The sequence below is a fragment of the Erinaceus europaeus genome, chromosome 21 (genome assembly GCF_950295315.1).
Source record: "Erinaceus europaeus chromosome 21, mEriEur2.1, whole genome shotgun sequence".
In the NCBI taxonomy this organism is placed as follows: Eukaryota; Metazoa; Chordata; class Mammalia; order Eulipotyphla; family Erinaceidae; genus Erinaceus; species Erinaceus europaeus.
Window position 1 is genome coordinate 20165018 of NC_080182.1, and position 24375 is coordinate 20189392.

At 38.0% G+C, this 24375-nt stretch overlaps 1 protein-coding gene across 4 annotated transcripts in view; it reads right to left on the minus strand.

The window, feature by feature from the left end:
- The window catches only part of GADL1 (glutamate decarboxylase like 1), a 439849-nt gene that overhangs the window by 190484 nt on the left and 224990 nt on the right, over window positions 1–24375 (minus strand). For all 4 annotated transcript variants that reach the window (XM_060180482.1, XM_060180480.1, XM_060180479.1 and 1 more), the window contains one exon: window positions 3098–3270. In XM_060180482.1, coding sequence (XP_060036465.1) covers window positions 3098–3270 — 173 coding nt within the window. The remainder of the gene's footprint in view (window positions 1–3097; window positions 3271–24375) is intronic.

Genomic DNA, 24375 nt, shown 5'->3' on the forward strand with positions numbered 1-24375 from the left:
TGTGGATAGGACAGAGATAAATGGAGAGAGGAGGGGAAAACAGAGAGGGGGAGAGAAAGATAGACACCTACAGGCCTGCTTCACTGCCTGTGAAGCTACTCCTCTGCAGGTGGAAGCCAGGTGCTCTAACTGGGATCCTTCCACTGGTCCTTGTGCTTTGCACCATGTGTGCTTAACCTGCTGTGCTACCGCCCAGGCCCCTCTAGTGCTATTCCTATCTCTGACACTATCTTCCCAGACAATACTCTTAGCCCACATTCACATTATCTGTTGGGTTCAGGCAAAAATTGGTAAAGTCATAGGCCCCTTTGAATATACCTAGCTTCTCCCACAATGAAGACCCCAAATTTCATGTTATACTCTTCCCTTTATGTTCCTGATTATTAAATGATTTTTTTCTGCTTTACATCGTAATGCTTTTCAGCCACCAAGTAGCAGATGCTACCATGATGCTAACCTGACTTCCCTGGGCAGAACACCCCACCAATGTTTCCTGGAACCCCACTTCCCCAGAGCCCTACCCCACTAAGGAAAGAAAGAAACAGGCTGGGGGTATAGATTGACCTGCCAATGCCCATGTCCAGCAGAGAAGCAATTACAGAAGCCAGACCTTGCACCTTCTGCTCCTCATAAAGATTGTTGGTCCATACTCCCTGAGGGATAAAGAATAGAAAAACTTCTAAGGGGGGAAGGAGATCTGGTGGTGGGAACTGAATTGTATGGAACTGTACCCCTCTTATCCCACAATCTTGACAATCATCATTAAATCACTAATTATAAAAAAGTTTATCAATGTAAAAAAAACCAAAAAACTTCACTTTCCTTTCTTAATTCAATGTAGGCTTCACTCCAACTTCACATAGAGTATCTGCCTGCCTACTACATTGCATTTGTCTTATTCTTTAACTGATATTTTAGGAGTCCAACCTATATAAGCCTTTGCTCCCTATATGAGCCCTTCTTCTCCCCTTCCCCCCTTAGGAAAAATCAAAAGAGCTCTTGTGTGAAGTAATCTAGTACTTTTACAATTCTTGTTCTACTGTTTGCCTTCTTATTTTATTCAACACACACAGGTTAACTTGTTGCTGCCCATTAAAATTTTATTAAGCTAGTTAAAATATTTTAACCTTCAAGACACCATAGCACAGTTCAAACATCCCTGGCCTCCATGAAGTCCTCAATATCTGTCCCAGTTACACCAAGTTCACCACATTTTTTTTTTACTGGAATTCCCAGTTATCTTTTCCAATGAGAATTTATCCTTCCAATTTGATTATAAATTCCATTCAAAGCCTCGTCTTTATTTCCCTCCTCTTTATATATCTGAGGACTAAATACAGTTCCTACCATAGCTAATACTTGTTTAATATTTAATGATGGAATAAAGGATAATTTTCAAAATCTCATCAGAAAAACCAAGTAAAGTGAATCATTTCTATTTTTTTTCACAAGTACAGGTAAAGCCAGAAAACATACAATTATAAATATATAATCAGGAAATATCAGCAGTAATTTTGCTTTGAGCAAAATTATTCCAGTCATATAATATTTTAATCAATTTTATGTTATTTTTCTAGATATGTGTAATAAAAAATTGACAAACTCACATTCACATTTTTATGGCAATAATGTTAGACTAATAAAATTGTAATAAAATCCCTATGCATCTATTTGTTAAATATCTAAATAATTCCAGTATTAAAGGTGATCAATCTATTAAAGGGTAATATAACAATATTAAGAACCTTATAGATGACCAGTAGTTAAAAAAGTACAAATTCTGAAGTAGTGCCTAGATTTTAGTGGAAGTACTTCTATTTTCTTTTTTTTCCTTCTCTTCTCTTCTTCTTCTTTTTTTTTCCCCTTTTTAATTACCACTAGGGTTATTGCTGGGGCTCAGTGCTGGCACTATAAATCCATGACCCCCAGAGGCTATTTTTCCTTTTCTTTTTTTAAGACCATTTTATTCTTTTAATTTTTTTCTTTCTATTTTATTAGACAGAGAGAAATTGAGAGGGAAGGGGAAGATAGACAGGGAGAGAAAAAAGATACCTTCATATCTGCTTCACTATGTGTGAAGTGTCCCCCCTCAGCTGGGAAGTAAGGACTTGAACCAGGATCTTAAACATGGTAAGATCTGTGTTTAACTGGTGTGCCACCACCTGCCCCCCTTAGTTCAAGTTCTTCAACTTACTTGTATGTGGTCTTTTTTTCTTACTTTGTATTGGTCTTCAAGGTACTTAGCCTCTTTTGACCTAGTTTTTCTCTCATACCTAAAATGAATACAATGCACAATACCTGCCTGCCTCTGGGTTTTGTATGGATTAATAATACAAATGTGTGTGGAGGAATCCTTACAACACTGTAGTAAGTATTCAGAAGAATACGATGTAACGGTAGTTCAGCCTGAAACAATTTAAGCCTGAATTCGAACTTAACAGCCAACGAGTTCTAGTCTGAGCTTAGCCAAACTCCTGATACAAACTTTCAGACCAATCTTTGAAAAGTTTCACACCTCTTTTTACCTTCTGCTTGCTTTGATTGTTTTTACATAATTAACAAGTACATGAAAAAGAGCACACTTTAAAAACTAAGTCAGATCATTAGGCAATTTATAGTTCATATTATTATTTAGAGAAGAACATTTCATCCTTGTGTTTCACAGTCTTATCTGGTTAAATAGACGACCCGAACTGCTCCTGTGGCTACAGACAGACTATGACCCACATAGTCAACGACTGCCACCTCTCCAGATTCAAAGGAGGTCTCGAAACTTGACATCAGGCTCAACCTGACGCTGTTGACTGGCTACGGAAGAAGGGCAAACACTAGAAGAAGAAGAATCTGGTTAAATTATGGCAACTTGGCCAATCACCAGACAAGTGATGTCAGCAATGTGGGGACAGCAGATGTGTATGGGGACTGTAGAAGGGCAGCTGTAAACTTGCTGGAAACCTGCGCATGAAATTTAAACAAAGGTAAATGGGAAATGAACGTGTATGCTTCCCATTTCTCTTACATCAAGTCCCCTAGATTTGGGAAGTGGGACTGCCTTGGTTTTTCGATTCTTGAGACTTTATGTAGGTGTTTATTTTACCTTCTCATTAACATTTGTAGACTTCAAAACCACTTCTTCCATGATTAGCCTGCAGGCCTCTTTGACAAAATTTTCTCCTGCTTTTGCATCTGTTGTGGGGCCATTCAGTAGAATTCCATCCACAAGAACAGCAGTCTTCTTACCTGGAACCATCTCTTCTTGATCAATTTCTCCTGGAAGCATACACAGAAATCGTACTAAGATGTACTCTAATTCAATTACACAACAAAAAGCAGAGAGTAAAATGAACCAGCACTGCAGATTCAAATGGCATATCTCCTTTAACTACACTGGGGTCATGGAAGCTGACAGTTTCCTATGGTGCCCAATGGGATGATCAAAGTTGTATTCTTCACTCCTGTGGCATCTTCTTTAGCACCAGAAAATGGAGAGGATCTCGAGATCCTCACTTAATACAACTCACTTTAGTCACACATACCTTCCAAGTGCACGTACAGAAAGAACTTCACAAACAAACACAAATCTATTTCATGCAAACACGCTCTCAATTTGTTAAGAATTAGCATATAATTTAAATTAATATAAACATGTTATTACTTTTACTTTTTTTTAAATTTTACTTATTTATTTATTTATTCTTTTTGTTGCCCTTGTTTTTTTTTTTTATTGTTGTAGTTATTATTGATGTCATTGTTGTTGGGTAGGACAGAGAGAAATGGAGAGAGAAGGGGAAGACAGAGAGGGGGAGAGAAAAACAGACACTGGCAGACCTGCGGTGGCCTGTGAAGTGACTCCCCTGCAGGTGGGGAGCCGGGGGCTCGAACCGGGATCCTTCCACTGGTCCTTGTGCTTAGTGCCACCTGCGCTTAACCCGCTGCGCTACTGCCCGACTCCCTACTTTTACTTTTTTTTTTTTTTGTCTCCAGGGTTATTGCTGGGACTCGGTGACCGTACTATGAATCCACTGCTCCTGGAGACTAGTTTTCTTCTCTTTTGTTGCCCTTATTGTTTATCGTTGTTTTTGTAATTATTGTTGTTGTTATTTCTGTTATTGTTTTTGGATAGGATAGAGAGAAATGGAGAGAGGAGGGGAAGACAGAGAGGGAGAGAGAAAGATAGACGCCTACAGACCTGCTTCACAGGGATCCTTGTGTCAGTCCTTGCACTTTGTGCCATGTGCACTTACCCCGCTGTGCTACCACCCGGCCTCCTTAATTTTGCATTTTAAGCCTATCTTTACCCTTTATGTTATAGAGAGTTTCATTCTTGAGAGCCCCTCCTTCAATGACCTCAGTCATTTCCCACTGATAACAGAATAAGAGAACATGAGCAGCAGAAGTTTGCATAAGTTACTATCTAATGCCTCTAATATTTAATATCCAGAGCACTAATGAACCTTTAGTTCTGTCCTTCATTTTCACTTATCTGGCAGTTTAAGCATAGACAGAAAGAACAGATTGTCCTTAAGATTGAATGACTACCACTTAGTGCCTGAAGGTGAAAAGTCAACACAGAAATCTACATTTGAATATAAAGGTTACTGCCTACCCAAAACAACCTCCCACAAAAATCACACTGGAAACTTACTCAACCAACATGTCACACATCTTAATTAAATTGTATTCCTTTTTCTAATGACTACCAGTCTCCTTTCTATAGTGGAGATGCTTGTTTACTGAAGTATTTCTGAGCAGTATTTTTCCATCCTGTGTCTTATATTGTGGTTCACATACAGAGTGTAAACCTGCATGAAATGTGCTGATGATCGATATATATTTCAGATAGCTTTATACTTACTGAGCTCTCTAGCGACATTAACACTTATGCCTTAGAGTCTGTCTTCATTACAAAGTTAAATGTATTGGTAAAATCGTGTGTGTGTGTGTGTGTGTGTGCGTGTGTGCGTGTGTGCGTGTGTGCGTGTGTGTGTGTGTGTGTGTGTGTGTTTTAAACCCGTTAGTTCTATTTCTGGCAAACTTAAATGACATTCATTGAGGTTGACAATCATGTCACAGGAAGACCCCATTTTGGGAAAGATGAAATTTGCAGTAAAGGATTATTCTTTTATCCTCACACTGAAGCGTGAGTCATTTAGAGTGTCAATGTCAAATTTTAGTTCTGTCCTTCACTTTCACTTATTTTTCTCACTTGAAAGGATGTATTAGCAAGGTTTAGGGCCAAATGATGAAACTGTGGAATCAAGCTTTTACATGGAAATGCTCTATACCTAAAGGCATTTTTTTCCATTTTTTTCTTTTTTGGCCCTAAAAATAAATTGAAAAAGAGGACAATTACTCAGGGAACTGGGTTACGCCAGACAAGAATGCTATTATTAAACACCCTGAAAGTTAGGGATTTTTTTAAAGCCTTATTAGTAATGTTTTAGGCTCTTATTACCCAGGGAATAGCAGTCCTCTAAAAGTCTCTTATCTCTTGGTATACACACACACACACACACACACACACACACACACACACACACACACACACCATGTGCACACTGAAATATGTCACAGATACCCATTTATAACCAGAATAGCAGAGGAACTGGAATTAATGTTATGGCTGTCTCCACTAAAGGCAATTAAATCCCCATAACTCATATGATTTTTCCATGAGAAAGTACTATTAAAACCATAAAGAACTGGTTATAGATTATGCTTCTATAACCAGCTTTTATTCTTCCATAGCTAGATACCATAATGTGCCTTTTCTTAACCCCCCTCCCGTTTTTATGCAGTTGGAAATATTCTCTAGAGATGTTTATAATGAGTCAAACTGTGACCTGGTAATGATACTCAGAACTTCGATTCCAATGACTAGAGCTTGTAGTAGCTAATTATGAAGTCTCTCAACTGGAAGAATCTTCCATGAAAAACATATTCAGAATCTTACTGCTTTTCATCATTTCCTCCCTGACCAGTATCAAAGGTTCAGTCCAAACCACCATCAAATGCTTGGCTTACTACAGTAGCTTTCAAACCAATACCCCAGACTCCAACCTTGTTTTGAATGGTCTCTGATCTCTTGTGTTCCTTTGAAAAAAATAAATCAGATAACATGATAACTTCTTGACTCAAACTATTCAATGATTCCTCATCTCATCACTCTATCAATGTAAGTCACTCTATCTAAATGAGTCTCCCACCCCCCACCCCCAGTTTCTCATGGACATCAAACCTCACATCTTACTATTATTGCCCAAGCTAATAAGGCTTCATGAATTTGACTTCTTCACTGTTCCTGAAATCTTCCTTACATATCAGTCCATTTTGCCTGTGATGCCATGGCTTTTAAATTATTTACTATAATTTTTATTAGTGGTTTAATAATGGTTTACACGGTTACAAGATTTAGGGGAATAGCTCCACACTGCATCTACCAACAAAGACCTGTGCCCCCCCACCCCAATGACGACTCCCATAGTTTTCAGAAAAATTTAGAGTTTCTGTTAGGCCTTTTATAGCATCCCCATTTAAAACTGCAACCACATTCCTCCCCCACCTTTTTCTTCTGTTCATTCTCCAGAGGAGTGACCAATGTATAATATACCAGTATTTATTTAATTTTTAAGGTATTCTTTCCAACAGACCTAATAAGCTCTATGAGACTATGAACTTGCAGACAGATACACATTGGTTACATCCTTGCTTCTGCAACACCCCGAAACTGTCTGCCAGTGTCATGAATATTTGTGGGTTATTAAATAAAAGTATCCTGATCAAGTTCTTTCAACCAACAAGGGAAATCCTCCTCGATAGATCATAAAAGTTGTCTCTAACCAAGCAGGACATGTCCTTGGCTGGAGATGGTGTAGAAATAGAATGCAATTCATAGGTTACAGAAGATACAGTGGGAGCCTAAAGAACTTGGGAAAGGGTCAGCTAGGTAGAACTGAGTTTGTGGTGTGCAGAATATGAAATGGTTACTAGCAGAGAGGCCTTTCACTTGCGTTGTCTTCACTCTTTTTTTGCTACAGCCATTCTCTTTTTATGTTCCCTCCTTTCCATTTTTGTTGTCATTTTATCACAGGAAATCAATCCGCCAAGAAGTCACACTCTGGGAACTGTACTTGATCTGATTTCATCCCCTTCCTCCCCCTCCCTTTTTTTTTTCCTAAATTCATTTTAATAGGGGAGAATTGACTAGAGCATTGACAAGCTCTGACTTATGGTGATGCTGGGAACTGATTCTGGGACCTTAGCTGCCTCAGGTATGAAAGACTTGCATAACCATTATGCTATTCTTCCAGGCCCTCAGTAACAACATTTGTAAATATGAAAATCAGATAACCCTTAATATACTATGAATTCTAAATTTCCACCATTTCCTCAGTGCAACAACTACCAAAGCTCTCTGTAAGATGAACCACTGTCTTGATCAAAGATACGTACTACTCTTGCTTCACAAGTAATTAACTCAGATTCAAATACTGCTCTAAATATTGAAAGGTAACCACTTCTTTGCCATGGGATTAAATACATTAGAACAGACAGTAACTTAAAACATCATTGCATAGTGGGTACTCAACAACTTTTTTTTATATTAGCAAGATTAATAAATAGCAGTAGGTTCATAACAGTAGGATGCATCTGGTAGCATTTGCTAAACACACGTGTTCAAAAGTGTAAAATAAACTGTACATGTGGCTATAAGCCATGACAACAGAATGAGAGATCTCCTCAAAAATGAATATATAGCCAGAATAATAAACTCTAGGCCAAATGGTCATGAGCTATCTCCTATGGAAGAATGATAGAGAATAGGACTTTAGAGCAGAGAAACCCCAGTGACAACAACAAAAAGAACCAATATTTTTTATAACCTCTAAGGTTATTCAAACATTTAATATCTTTACTTGCTTGGCCTCCCCTTCACCCTTTAGTAATGTATTTATTTTAACATCTGTCAAGTCACTCACTATGAACAACACTCACCAGGGGCTAACAACATGAATTGGATTCTCTCCTCAGGGTATCTTAAAATCTCACTGAGGAGTCAGGTGATGAAAATTTAGAACAGCATAAGACAGATATACTGTACACTGTGTTTCAGGCTCTGACCTGTACACTAGTTAACAGTAGTAAGATTTATGAAGTTGAATCGTCATAAAAACTCTGGTTGGCAAGTCAGCTTTATAGATGATAAAATTGAGCTTCAGAGGTCTTAACTGGCTTTTTCAAGATCAGATAAATAGTAAACAGAAAATGGGGTAAATAATAAGTAGAATTTCTGTGAAAAAAAAAGACTTCCTTATAGTCATCTGCAATTTAAGGCAATGCTAGGGAGTTATGTCATAAGATGGATTTCACTCAGTTCCTATCCTTAGTAATTGAAGCCTCAGAGTATTGAATAATTGTATTAGAAGATAACAGATATCAAGTACCATGAAAAAGGCACCAATAGAATGAATGCTTTAAACTTAAGCAATGCAGACATCCAGGGTTAAGTCTTCAGATTATAAAAGTTCAGATAACAGGGAATGTAACAAGCAAGAACTTGTTTTCTCTTTAAATATCTGCAGTGATCATTAACTGCCCCCCAATAAAGAAAAAAATATATCTGCAGTAGTAAATAAAGTTGAGAGGGTAGGCGGAAACAGAAAGGGAGAGAGATAGAGAGACCAAAAGTATTGCTTCACCACTCACAAAGCTTTTCTTTTTCCGGTGGGGACCAGAGGCTCACATCTGGGTCCTTGTGCATTGTGATATGTGTATTGAACCAGATGCACCACCACCTGCCCCCTTTTCCAGCCATGAGCCATAGGTGTCTTTACTCACTTGTGGATTGGTGAGTTTCGGAATAAATCCTGGTCATACTTTGTTGAGTTTTCAGGTGATTTTCATAGCCTTTTCTAGTTGATCAGGGAGAGCAGTGAAGTGAGTCTGTTGTTAGTCCATAGCCATGCCTTTGGAAGTCCCCCCCAAAAATCACTTCTTAATGTAGTAGTAAGCCTACTGACAGCCAGATGTCACAACATTTTCCCTTACAGTGACATCAAATGTCTGATTGTATTATTTGTACAAACTTTTACAGTAAGTAGATAGAATATGATAGGCCAAGGCCTCTAACAGATGCCTCTTTCCACCATCACTGGTCATCTCCATCAGGAACAACATCATAAACCCGCTTGCGGGTCTCTACAGGACTCTGTCCTCAATGTACAACAACAATGAAAGAAACTGCCCTACTCTCTGAAGGGAGGCTAGGTCAACAACTCTGCTACTCTAGGAAAACCGGTTCTGAAATGAGTGCAGCCTAGAGTGTTCCTAGCTATTACCATTAAATGCGTGTTCAACTAACAGGGATGCAGAGGTTACACAGGCTTCTGTGCTAAATATGAATAGACAGGGGCCCGAGGTCAGATAGATGGGGTTTACAGTTAACAGTGTTTATATTCTTTTCCCATATTTGGGAGCTACTCTGTACTCTGATCCAGCTTTGTTGAATGTATTTGTTATAATGCACAAAAACCTGACTTCAAGTCTCCAGTCCCCACATGAAGGAAGAAGCTTTAGGAGTGGTGGATCAGTGCTACAGTTATCTATTGCTTTTCCATTTCTTTTTCCTCCTTCCTTCTCAATTTCTGTCTCTATTCAATAAATAAACAAGACATAGAAAATTTTTTTTTAATTTCCATTAGCACTCTAGCTGGTCTCAAAGTTTGAGTTTTGAAAGCAGGCTTATTTTGATGCAAATTTTAACTTTGCTGCTGTGATCTTATTCCTATTACTTAATTTCCACATGATGAAAGTTCCTTCTCTGGAAAATGGGGGAAATAATCACACTTATTGCATCATCAGGAGGATTTAATGTGGTGATGTATGCAAGTTGTTTAGCAAAGGGCCAGGGATATAGTAAAAATCACAGTAAGTGATACCTATTAATGTGATCGAATCTCTATGAACTCACTGTTGGCACCTACATTCTGCTGTTTGTTCAAGTAAGTAAAGGTTAGCATTAATAACCTTAAGTCTATCGAAAAATCTTCCAGTGAAAACCAGGTTTCCCATCCAAGTGTATTTAATTTTGAAGAGAAATTAAGCATTAAGAAAACAATTCTTGATTCCAAAAGTTAAAAACACTGGATTAAAAGTGAATGCAGGTCTCTGAATTGGTTGGGAGGGCTGGAAAAAGAACGCATCAGAAAACATGCGCCAAGTACATTAGAAACTAAGGGAGTGCTGAGGGCCAGGGCCCAGAGAACCCAGCAGTCCAACGTAGGGCTGAGAAGCAAAGTCTGGGGAATGAGAATACTATTAGTAAATTTTTAATGATCTGTTATGTGTGTGAGAATATAGAAATATAGAATGTACAATGCCTATTCTCAATTATTAAAAGTCAAGAAAAGTGAACATGTAGGAGGTCAGTGTGAAGTAAAGTCTAGATGAGAGAAAATGTGGAAAATGAGCCTTTTGTTCTGGACTTCTCTAAGTCAGATGTCTCTTCTAGACTCAACAAAGTAGATGCCAACTTTAGTCAGTGTACCTGGGCAGGCCAGATCAGACATTATTTGCACTCCTTTTGAATTTCAAGCCTGCTTTAATCCAACCTTTGTTGCCATAGGAGTGCAACAATGAGAGAGTAACCACGGACAATCAGTGAAGAAGAGTAAAGGACATAAATATTGAGATGCAATAATGTGCAAATGCAGAATAGAAAACAGGAAAATGTCCATCCCTTATATTAGGAGTTAGTCTTGCTATCTTATTTTGTGGTTAAACTCTCCAATTAAATGCGTAGTAAGTTGATACTTGCTTTAATTTATGCTTTAATGAAACATCACTAAGTACTTACTATTTGCAAGAAATTGGGTGGGTAAGAGAATAAGAGAAGGAAAATAGTCATTCTTTGTACCCAGGCAGCATCTTCTCCTTTGCAAAATATATTTCTGGAAGATGACATTCTCTTATTATACAAAACTTTTTTTTTTTTTTTTTTTACTCCATGGTGCTAACATCTGAGATACAACTAAATGATTAAGATTCTGAAGAAACACAAAACACATACTCATCACTGAAAGAGCTAGGATAATAAATGCTAATCAGTTTTTAAGACAAATTCCTTGAAAAATGTCCCTGAGATGGAAGGGAAAAAATGTTGCATTCCACTGGAAAACAGGTCAAAGAATAAGGTAGCCAGAATGTTTTCAGGAGAGTAAGTTTATCTATTCTTGCTCTGTTGTAAGCTTTATTTGACAAGTTATATATCATTCTACTATATATCATAGCTGGTCATATTAATAGGCAGTTCTCAAAAATATTCTAACCCATCATCTCTTCACTAGATGCTATGAATTTCTCTGGTGGGCACAACCTCAAATGAAAAAAAAAAGTATCATAATGGTAATGCAAAAGAGACTCTTGATGCTCCAAAGTCCCAGGTTCAATCTCTTGCACCACCATAAAGCTGAGCAGTGCTCTGGTTAAAAGACATGATGGAGTCATATGCCATAAGAATGAAATATAACATACTCAGTGAATTTCAGGACTGGAGAACTCAGCGGTGGATAATATGCTTTCACTTGCCTCAATGGGATCTACTGCATCAAGATGCATTGTGTTGCCCTCGAAACATACTCATTATGTCTTCCCTCTCACCACTGCCACTCCAGGAACCACAGTTCCTGTTGATATGTTCTTTCTCTGCCATGTTGACTCTTTGTCCTTTTACTCTTCATCCTGATTCTTGTTTGTATGTATTTGTGAAGCATCAGAATGAACTTATTGTTTTACCTGTGTGCATCCTGTGTCTTCTGAGATTTAAGGTTGAGTAGGGACAATACATTTTCTTTGGGGGGGGGGGGTTGTCTACTTGGGATTTTTCTCTTCTTTCCTCTTTTCTTTTCATCCCTTTTCTCCCTTTCCCTTCCATTTCCTTTCCTTTCTTTCTTTCCTTTTTTTTCTCAATCAGCATCCCACTTGGAATCACTTTCTGCCTGAGAATAATCTTAACAGATCTGTCTTGTAATGTCTTTCCTGTTGTGGATATTGTTAAGTCTCAAGTATTCCATGTATCCAGAGATGCCTTGGCTTTCATATTTTTCTAAAACCAAATTATTTAGTTCTCTCTCCATTTCTGTGAGTCTTCTAAGGTCTTACCAATAAATTCTTCCTTTTAGTGAGCAAAAGTTACTTTGCATCTTGTGAGCTAGGAAACTGGAACTAGATCTTTGTTTCTGTACTTGTTCCCAACTAAAGAACACCAATGTATATTACTAAGTATGCCCTGCCCTCTGCATAGTCATTATTTTACACCTATTTTTATTCTTCTCCAGAACTTGGGGATCATACAGTTATTGACAGAAAATGCAGAAAGATTTTTTCTCTTTAAAAAAAATGGTCCACCTATGTGACAAATCTGAATGATCACCACCAGTGAATAAATTATTCTCCCATGTCAGGAAATGGTGAGGAGCCTCACAAAGCACCCTGCATTCCTTATACTATGGCCTACCTACATAATCATTGTTTTGCCTGAAAGATCCCCACCCATTCCATTCCTTTGATCTATCTTCTTTCTACCCCCAAGACCCTCTCTGCCTGCAGGGTAGTATTAATCTTACCAGTTAAAACCCTGGCAACAGTTGCTAAGGAAGTTTCTACCTGCCCAACCCCTTTTGCCTTTCTCCACCCCTTTCCTAGCCATTTCCTTTTCCAACTTGCCACTTCAGGGTCTGCCTTTTAAAAGCCTTGGCTCTTTGATCAATATAGATATTGCATTGCCTCACTCTATGTGTTTGGTTCCTGAGTCATCTTCCTCGCGTCGCTGAGTAGATGCCCAGGCTGGCTGTGGTTGAGTTCTCTCTAACTCAGAGAGTACATGCCCAGGAAGAGGCATCCCCACACTAGCCTGGCACTCCCAGAAACAAAGAGCCTGGAAAAAAAAAAAAACTGCTAAGAAGAAATATCTGACAAATCACAACACAAGCCACTTTTATAATTTTGTATTTCCTAATAGCTTGCCAGTATTAGAATGGTGTGAAGGAGCAAAAACATAATTGCACTGACAAAAAAATTACAATAGTTAACACTTATCGGATCAGGTATTAAGCAAGAAATCTTGTATGAATTACTTCATTTAATCTTCATAATAACTGTGATAAAGATCTTTATTAGTTCCATTTTGCACAGTTAAGTTGAAGCCAGAGAGAGGGGATCTTCCTAAAGCATAGAGTTACAAGGTAGCAAAGCCAAAATCCAAAGCTATATAGTCTGTGTACAGATATCATATTACTAATTACCACATTCTACATTTTCCTCCCAATAAAGGCACGGCAGATGATACTGCTTCTTATCAACCACACTAAATTATTTGGATACATATTTTGTACTCCTAAAGCAATAAGCAATTATCTTGGAGCTATGTATTAAATTGCAATGTGTTGCAATTTGATATATAGTTTTAAAACCAATTTGCTCAAGTGTTGACTTCAGGATTTTAAATGTATTCAATTTAACCAGCAATTTAAATGAAAAATTTAAATAAATGCTATAAATGGATGCCTCATTTGCATGATCTGTTGATTAACTCTGATACGAGGCTCATCTGTACTCAGATTTCTGTCTCCTAGCTGAGGCCTTTGGCAGATCAACTCTGGGTGAAGAGAGGACAATTCCTCTCAGCACCTAAGCTCCTCAGTGCATACTTTGTAACATTCACAAGTGGCTGGCCTCAAATAAAAAAGCCTGCCATCTATGAATTTCTTAAGTGTGATTGGACAGTATATACTGAGATGTTGCCTGGAATGGCAGTGAGACCACTTCAAGAAGCATCTATAACAGACAGTCTACACTGCTTTCGGGGGAAGGTGGACTCTGTAACTTAAAAGGAAAATGCGCTGTTGGATGGATACGCAAATCTGAGGCCAGTCTACTGAGCAGTAAAGTAGACAAGAAGATGAAGTTGCCATGGGCATCTTCTTTCTCATCTTTATGCAGCACAGTAACATCCTTGTCTCCATATAAAGCAAGAACAATTGTCCTGATAGACTGATTCTCTGGTATCAAGTCCCAAAGAAACAACCTATGTTAGGATTCTTGGCTTGGTGACTGTTTCTGGAAAACCCAAATGGAAACAAATAATCAACATTTATGAATGGCTCTGGACCAGACACTGCATCAAGTCACTTACAGGATGCATTCCTGTACAGATGTTCATGAAATCCTAGAAAACAAGTGTCATGTTAGTTCTACAAACATGGAAATGAGAACCAGAGAGGTTAATTCATTTTGTGGTGGTTATATAGCTGGTGTAGCAAATAGCGGATTTGATATGTAAGCCATGATTGATTGCAATATCTCTTCCCTTTTCACTAACCATGCAGCCTTTCTCACTGGGGAGACTGGACTAGCACATGTGAAGCAACAAGAGAATAATTAACTACTAAACTGATGTGTTATATTGAACAATTCTGGGCAAAACTGTCACCATACTTATGTTTCACAATTATTTTCTAAAATTCTCTTCTGTTGTATCATCAAATTGAAAAATAAAGCCACTGACAAATACTAGGGAATTCAATTTTTCATAGATTTTCTTTCTCCTCTACCACTACTTCATACAAATTAGGTACAGAAATAAAACGAGCTGATGGCATAACAGGCTATAACAAGATGATATGCATATGAAGGAAATATGTTCCTTAGGTGTATTTTTTTTGGCCCACATAGCATCTGAAAGAACAGATAAGGTATGTCATAAAATACCAACTAAGTCTCTATTGATTTTGTAAGTCGATACAAAGTATCAGAAGATCAAACACAGCACAGCATCAAGAATGCTGAATTGGGAGTAGTCTTATCAGGGAAAAACCTCAAACAAAGGGAGGATTTAACAACAGATTTAATAGGGAAAACTTGGAGTGTGGAGATTTAAGATCTATCGATGTTGAGGCTCAATCACCAAAACAGATTTTAATATTTAATCATGACTTACTGACATCAAGTCATTTAGGTAGTTGCTGGGCAATCCTGAGGAGCTCCTTCCTGCATGCTAAAATTCTTAGCTCTACAGCAAGACATCTCAGATGCTGGTGGGAACAAATGAATAATCCAACTCCAATTTAATCAGTGCTTTGCAAAGCTGATTTCTTACTTTTAATTATCTGCTCTGATGATATTTACAGAAAGAACACTGCAATTTGGAATGGTGGAGTTCTAACCCAGACTCTGGCCTTACGTAGCTTCATGGCTGCAAGTAGTACTTTCATCTCTCTGATTAAAAGTTGCTCTCAGGTGGTTGAGGGCACGTGTGACAATGAGCAAGGACCCGGGTTCGAGCCCCCAGTCCGCACCTGCAAGAGGGAAGCTTTGCGAGTGGTGAAACAGCATTGCAAGTGTCTCTCTGTCTCTCCCTCTCTATCACTCCCTTTCCTCTAGATTTTTGTATCCAGTAAATAAAATAATGATAATTAAAAAAGCTAAAAAAAAAGTTGCTCTCAGGAAAATGATGTGTTGCAAGACAACTTCTGCTTTGAAGACACTTCAGGTGTTTTTCCCTAGGAGAAGCTGGAAGATATCTCTGTGGTTGGGGGCTGAGCGGTGGTGCACTGATTAAGCACACACACTTAGTACTAAGCACAAGGACTTTACAAGGATCTGGCCTCAAGCACCTTGCTCCTCACTTGCAGGGGGGATGCTTCACATGCAGCAAAGCAGATCTACAGGTGTTTATCCTTTTTTCTCCTCCACTACCCCCCCTCCAATTTCTCTGTCCTATCCAATAAAAATAGAAAAAATGGCCACCAGGAACAGTGAATCTGTAGTGCCAGCACTAAGCCCCAGTAACAACCTTGGAGATAAGAAAAAACAAAACAAAACAAAAACCAAAAATTCTGTTGTTGCCTTTAGTGCTTCCATAAAACTACCATGTAAGCAAATCACTCTTCCTCCCTGCCCTACTGCTTGAACTGAATCCCAAGTAATAAGAGACCAAGACCGTATATATCATCACTTGATCTGATCTCTTTTCCCCCCACCTATTATTTCATGTCCTAAGTAGAGAATCTTTATTGATCTCTCCTATATTAAATACAGCCCCCTTTTCTGGATCTTTACTTCCTGAGTAATCTTTAAAGATACAAAAGAATATCATCTCCTTATATGAACAGAACTTTAACTTTTAGGCCTAGGGTGTAGTATAAAAGGAGAAATAAGAGATTTAGACATCTGTATCTCAAGTTAAATCAGTATTGTGGTGTGAAACAGCTATTTTGGCCACTGGGAGCTAAACAGTACTTACCTTTCTTTTGACATTGTACCTGCCAAGATCATAACAACCTCTCTCAGACAAACAGGCATTCGGAAACACTAAGGAAAAGCACAGTAATACATATCTTTGAAATACCTTGCACACGGAAATGCTTTAAAATCACATTGTGGTGAAGGCTGCACAGTTCTGCACCTTTACTACAAATTGAATTGCACATTCAAACAGGTGAACTTTATGGTACGTAATTTTACGGTAAAGCTTTTAAAATAGCATAAGGAGTGTAAAAAATAATCACGCACAGTGGCTGTGGCTCCTGGAAGTTGTACTGTGAAGTCTCTTAATGGCACTATTGATGGAAGCAAGAGTACTAGGGAAAATAAGGAGAGAACATGCAGATAGTGCCCTTTTTATTAGAAGTATATGACTAGTCATAAAATCAATACAAACCAATAACTAGAAAGCTGCAGCCAGGGAAGTGGCATAGGGATAAAATGCTGGACTTGCAAATCTGTCATCTTGAGATCTATTCCCAGCACATCTACCCAGACTGACACTCTGATTCTTTTTTTTTATTAAGAAATGAATAAATCCTTTCAAAAATAAGATGGCTATAATTGTATTCGAATTGGAATGTACCTGCCAACTCCGTTTACACATGTGTCCTTCTTGCACAATGAGTTGCTCAGTTTCTTAAATAATAAACATGAACTCTAATTATACATAAATGTGCATGCATAGTTGTTTTTATTTACATATGTTTTATTTAAAAGCTCCCGATCTTTCAACAGTAGATATAAAGGAAGTTATGAAGAGGAGTACTAAATAAATACATACACTGACATCAATGTAACTTATTTATTGGCTCTCATTATAGTTGATCTCCCCAGATTTTATTCAGAGAAACTCTGTCTCATGCCATGTACAGTTTCAACCTTTTGTGGGTTTAAGAAAAAGAAGACAAAATAATGATCAAGTTGTTGCAAGAAGCCCATTGCAAGAATTCTGCAAGTGATTTATTATAAATGCTGTTAGAATTGATTAGAAGGAAAAAATGTAGTTGACACTCATGGGAGACAATGATGAAAGAGATTTAAAATATATATATATATACATATACATATACATATATACAAAAACTGGGCACCAGGTGGTTGTGCACCTGGTTCAATGCTCACATTACAGTGCACATGCGCCCAGGTTCAAGTCCCTAGTCCCCACCTGCAAGGGAGAAGCTTTTGAGTGGTGTAACAGGGCTGCAGGTGTCTCTCTGTCTCACTCCCTCTCTACTTCCCCCACCCCTCTCAGTTTCTGTCTCTATCCAATAAATAATAACAATTTTAATAAAAAATACAAAAACTAAAAAAGAGCAAGTTGACATCATCCAGTGAAGAGACAACCAATTGGACACATGTTCTGTTTTGAGAAAGGTGGTATGAGTAATGTTCACAACGACAATGGCAAGAAACACGAAAGAAGGTACACATTGTTTAGGGAGGTGAGTCTGTTTCTGAATAATTTTTCCATATTCTCTGCCTTAAAAGTATTTTTCCAAGCTGGTGAAACAGCTACTTAGCCAGTGTGCTGCTCTGCTACTCGCTACTCGCACAACCCCGTCTCCGCACTGAAGGAAGCTTTGGCGCCATCTTCTCTTTCACACTCTCTCTCTCCCTCTCTCTCTCAAAAAAGTTTCTTTTTCACATTTGTTTTTAAAATTAATGTAAAAAAATTTAAATTTCTGCTTACTTCCCTCAACATTTTTAAAAAGTGAAGTAGACATCCTCACAGTTGTAAAGTGAACCGGTTCATTGTATTTTTAACTTGTCATTTTCTTCAGTGATTTAAGCATCTTTCCGTATGCTAAGTGATCATTTGGATATCATCATTGCAGAAATGACTGCACCTTTTTTTTTTTTTAACTCAAGCACTGCTCAGCTCAGGTTGATAATGGTGTCCTGGGGATTGAACTTGGGACATTGAAACCTCAGGCATGAAATCCACTTTGCATAACCATTATGTTGTCTCCCCAGCTCTGTTCCAGTCTTTTGTCCCTCAAAGTATTAAAAACCTTCCACAAGAGACTAGTGTATTCTTGCCTACCCCACCCTTTTAACATACTGCTCTCAGGATCCAAGGATTTTGTTTGCCTTTATCTTAAAAAGAAATATTAAGAAAATTAAGTACTTATCTTGTAAAGACTTTAGCAGAAATTGGCTATAGAGCAGATAGCCTGTAAACCACTGTCGAAAGAGGAGGGATGTGCACAGAACATCAGTGCAAAGTGTGGTGACATATAAATACCAAGTATAAGTGTGAAATACTTCTGAAATATTATGGTTTCGTAAAAATACAGTTAAATCACTAATAAAACAGGTTATAAAAGAAAGTGAATCCTTCAACTCTAAATAACTTATTTGCTGACCACACTTCCCAGGTCAAATATTCCAGACATAGAAGTGATGACAAGACAACTGTAAATCATTTAACCACAACTTGGAATCTAACAACTTGGGATAATAGCCTGCTACCAGAGGGAAATGCAGTTCTCGTGAAATTCCATTCAATAACAACTTTGTGATGCTCATAAAATAAGTATGTGGTGAAAACTCACACTGGAGACCTCTGTGTCTACAGACTCCCAGTCTACAGAGTCCTTAAAGCAGTGAGGACAACAGAGGTATTTGAGGAAAACAAATGTTTTAAAAACTCTCTCTTTTTCCTTTTTGTCACCAGGATTATTACTAAGTCTCAGTACCAACACTACAAATTCACCCAGGTGTCTGGCCATATTTTTCCCTTTGTTTTTGCCTCCAGGATTATTGCTGGGGCTCAGTGCCTGCACTATGAATCCACTGCTCCTGGAGGCCATTTTTTGCCCTTGTTGTTGCCACTGCTGTTGTTGTTGTTGGATAGGACAGAGAGAAACTGAGAGAGGAGGGGAAGACAGAGAGGGTGAGAGAAAGATAGATTCCTGCAGACCTACTTTACCTCTGTGAAGCAACACCCCCCCCAAAAGGTGGGGAACTGGGGAGCTCAAACCAGGATCCTTCTGCTGGTCCTTGTGATTCATGGCCATGTGTGCTTTCCCCTTAACCCACTGTGCTACCACCTGCCCCCTCTTTTCTTTTCTATTCTATTTTTTTTTGACAGAATAGAGAGAAATTGAGAGGGGTGGAGAAATAGGGAGAGAGAAAGATAGACACCTGCAAACCTGCTTCACTGCTTGTGAACTGTCTGCCCTGCAGGTAGGGAATGGGGGGTTCAGACTAAGGTCCTTCATCCCCATAATATGTGCACTTAAGCAGCTGGGGACCCAACACTGTCTCTTTTTCAATTCCTTTATCAAGAGTAAAAGTCAAAGATCTCCTTTCCTTATTTTATAATACATCTATTATATGGTCTGGAGGATTTATTTAAATCAAATCTCATTTTAACACTTCATCCCCAGAGAGGTCTATGCATATTTACCCATACACTTCTATGTGTTAAATATTTACTGAGGGCGGAAGATAGGACATACGCTCTTTCGTGTGTCTTGTACTTTTTGTGTGCTCTAACAAAACACCATGAGGGAAGCAGTATTGTCTCTATGCTTCCACTGTACTGGAGAGTGGCATCTTAGAGAGGAGTCTCTGCTATTAGAGCCAGAAACTAAGCCTGGCCCTACAAAGGGTCAGAGCTCAAGCCCTACCCTCCCTTTTCACTGCTCTGACAGTAGCCTACTCTTTGTCCAACCATAATTTTAAAAAATTTTTATTTATAAAATGGAAATATTGACAAGACCATAGGATAAGAGAGGTACATTTCCACACAGTGTCCACCACCAGAACTCCGTATCCCATCCTCTCTCTTGAAAGCTTTCCTATTCTTCATTCCTCTGGGGGTATGGACCCAGGATCATTGTGGGGTGCAGAAGTTGAAAGGTCTGGCTTCCATAATTGCTTTCCCGCTGAACATGGGCATTGGCAGGTCGATCTGTACTCCCAGCCTGTCTCTCTCATTCCGGGGCTCTGGGGACGTAGGGCTCCAAGACACATGGTGGGGTCATCTGCCCAGCAAAGTCAGGGCCCAACCTCAATTTGACCAAGTTCTGACTGATTATTGTGATCATTTGTCTTTTCCATTTATGGGACTTCAATGGATTGGTAATCCAGATACATTTATGCTATGTTTTAGAAAAACTGTACTCTTTTGTATCATTTTAGAGTTCTCCCAAGTTTGTTTCTTTATTTTAACTATTGTTTTAGCTAATCATGTTTTCTTCTGTCTTGTGATACCAAAACTTTGTAATAACTAAGTATTCAGTAGCAAGAGATTAATTAGAACACATTTAAATTCTGATGTAAAGATTTGTTTGGACAATAGAAATGTCATTCGTGCTTATGTAAGATGAAAATTAACCAGAGGACTGCAGCTGGAAAAACTTGATGTAAAATGCATAGAACAAATTAAGGAAAATAAAACCCCCATCTCCAAACCTCTTCCCAACCAACAAACCAAAATTATTTTCTATCAACAACAATGTAGACAAAACACAGAAAATGCACCCAAGCAACAACCTAAGGGGAAAAATAAATAATCTTATACCTAACCACACACAACTACTTTTAATTTCCAGATCTATAGATTGTTGCTTTAATTTCTTAAGTATAAATGGATTATTAACTTTAAATGGAATGTACTCTTGCAATTCACATTTTTGTGATCTGCCATGGTATAAGTAAGCCAAGACTTACATTCTTCAACCCAAACCCTATTTCTAAACATTCAGTGCACTCCAACATTCATTACTAATGGTAAGGAGAAGAATTACCTGCCTGTTAATTAACCAAGAGATTAAAAATAAAATCAACAATCTGATAACAGGACAGACAAGCTTTACATATAAAAGCTTGCAAAATAGCCACATAATGCTCCTATACTATTAATGCTCAAAATAATTAGTAAATGAGAGAATTAAACTTAAACCAATTTACTGCAATGCATAATAAAGCTAATGCAAGAATTAAAGAGCTGAAAAAGAAAAACTTAACAAAATGTTTGATATATGAATTCTAATAGATGAACAGATTTTATGGTTGCTTCTGAAATTCAACAATTAGACTAAAAATGTAAAAACAATATGTTCAAAGGTAATAGCAACATGGAGAAGGTGCCAGTTTCCTATCACTAATCACAAAAGTCAGGATTCTGCTGGCCTGGCCGCAGCACATCTAGTTAAGCCCAGTACTAAGAGCAAGGACCTGCCCAATGATCTGGGTTTGAGCCCACCCTGCTCCCTACCTGCAGGGAAGATACTTCACAACAGTGAAGCAGGTCTGCAGGTGTTTTTCTTTCTCCCTTTCTATAACCCTCTCCTCTCTCAATTTCAAATAAAATAGAGAGAAATGGACACTAGGGGTGCTGAGGCCCAGCTATAACCATGAAGGCAAAGGAAAAAAGAAAAAAACAAAAAACAGAGGGTTCTGTAGAGATAAGAACCTCACCTAAGAAGAAGTAGACATTCTAAGAGTCGCACAACAAATAAAACATGGAACAACAAAAGCAAACGTGGAGCTGGTGAGAAGAAGGTTTCCGTGGGGCCAATGAGGTTGCCTAAGCTAGTGATGCCTAAGAAAGGGGCTTCCTTGAGGGAGGGAGCCTTGATGACATACACAGAGCAAACAGAGTCTATTTAAGTAGAATATAAACATCATGCTGTGAGGGACACCTCTGGGCCTATGTTGCAAGCCCTGTGCTCCCCACAGTTGTAGTGTATAGGGAGGACTCAGGGATTCTGATTGCTCTGGGACATCGAGCTGAGTGGAACCTCTGGATCCCAATGTATTCTACACTACTGGCGGTAGAACATCACCAGCTATAATTCCTGGTGGGTGACATTAATTAAGCAGGGGACCAAAGGAGGTACAGTGTAGCTAAAAAGTTATCTTGGAGTTTTAGTTATAAATCTTGACTGCCACTCCCCCTCAGCTTAGCCCTGATAGTCATCATAGCAATTAATGCATATACAATGAATGAACTCAATTCTATGCTAAGTATTTATAAGTACCATTTTATGCAATTCTTCTTGGAATTCTGAACTACAGATCCTGTTACTAGTTATGGATGAAGAAGCTGGACCGCAGAATCTGGGCAGCATTCCCCATGTTATAGTTTAATCGCACCTGCGTCTAGAGTTCAGAAACTAGAATCCAGACTACAACATAGTGTGTCGCTAATTTCTTTACATTTCCTTGTTAATAGAGTACCTGTTATAGACAAGCAAGGAACATGAAAGAGAAAGGGCTAGAGTGATACAGATTTTATTTCAAAAGAAGGAAGACTTCAAGAAAAATAATCAATCCATGAATATTCAAGCAGCAAAATCCAGGCTGTAGAGGACTTTGTAAGCCAAATAGTCTGGGTTCATCAATAGATACACTATATGAATATAGAAAAGGACAGGAGGGCCAATTTATAAATTAAAAACTATCATAATCATTTAAAAGCTTACAGTCCTTTAATTATTAATGAGTTAAATTGCTTAGCCCAAATTTAATTAAGTCTAAATCACTAAGTCTAGGAATGCATACTTGGATGGTTAGATATATTAAAAAAAAAAAAAAAAGAAAGAAAGAAAGTAGTAACTATCAAAATCCCAGCCATGGTTACTTACAAGGGAGCAAAAGGGCTATAACTGGACTGGGGTATATTAAAGGGTCTTCTAGGACCATGACAAAATTACATTTCTTCATCTTTTTGGCCATTCCAAATGTGTGAAATAATGACTATATATACTCATTCCCGCACAAGGAAAAAAGTTTAATGAACATAAAACAGAACCAACCATCACGGAGTTCTAGAGTCTCTCAGTAATTACTGAAATTCAAGGTAAAAGTAGGAAAGGGAACAAGGGGGTCTGTTGGAAGCTGTGGGAGTCAGAAGCAAATTCTATCAGGAAAATTCCACGGTGTAGATATCCTTTTCTTTCTTATTTAGTTTATTTTAAAAAATTTATTAGTGATTTAGTATTGATTTACAAAATTATAACATAGCAGAGGAATAATTCCACACTGTTTCTACCACAAGAGTTCTAGATCCCCATTCCCTCCATTGGAAGCTACCACAGTTCTCCCAAGGTTGCAGATAAGGGTTAACTATTATTTCTACAACTGTATATATTCATATATATTTGTCCAATTGCCTCTGCTACATATAAATATAGATGTGCCCTGGGTCAGGTGTGGGGGGGAGGTAAACAGTAAATTTTATTTACAGATTTTCTTCAAGTTTGGGAGCTACTATCTACCCTAATCCAACTCTCTAGCATAGCCTCAACGCTGACAGGATCTCCTCAGACTTTTGTTGTTGTTGTTGTCATTGTTGTCCAACTCCATGTTAGCTATCAAACTCAAGCAAAAACTACAACCATCATAGGCCCATAGGAACATACCTAAAATAAACTTCTTCACTTCTTTCCACCCTTAGATCCCTACTCTCATCTGTTCTAGTCCTACTTTTTGGTTGCTGTTGTTTAATCATTTTGTCCTACCACCTTTCAGTTGCAGATGCTCTATAAATCCTTAGCACCACCATAAGCCAGAGCTGAGCAGTGCTCTAGTCTATCTTTCTTTTATTTTTTTTCTATATCTCACTCACTAAAATAAGTAAATAAAAACATATAAAAGAACCAAAAATGCATATCCTTTGTCATTAGCTCAGAGTCATTTTTTCTATTTTTCTACTTTAATTTTCTTTTTAAATTCTCATGCCCTTTAAATAAGACATACTATTTTATTGCCATGATAAACTCAAAATCATCTGAACATTAAAAAAATAGAGAGATAAGAAAGCAAATTTGAAAAAAAAATTAAGAATATACGCTAAGTGTCCAGAAATAGGAGATTTGGCAGTACAGTATAAGTAACCTAGAATAATGTTTAAATAGCACTGACTTCTTCTTTACAAAGAAAATTAGTTCACTACATAAAAATCAGAATGATTTCTTAAGGGATACCCATAACTCCACCTATCTAGAAGCAATATCTTTAATCTTTTGTTATCTATTCACTTAGACTCTCTTTCATTACATCATTTTCCAACACCAGAATGCCTTCACATAGCATTTA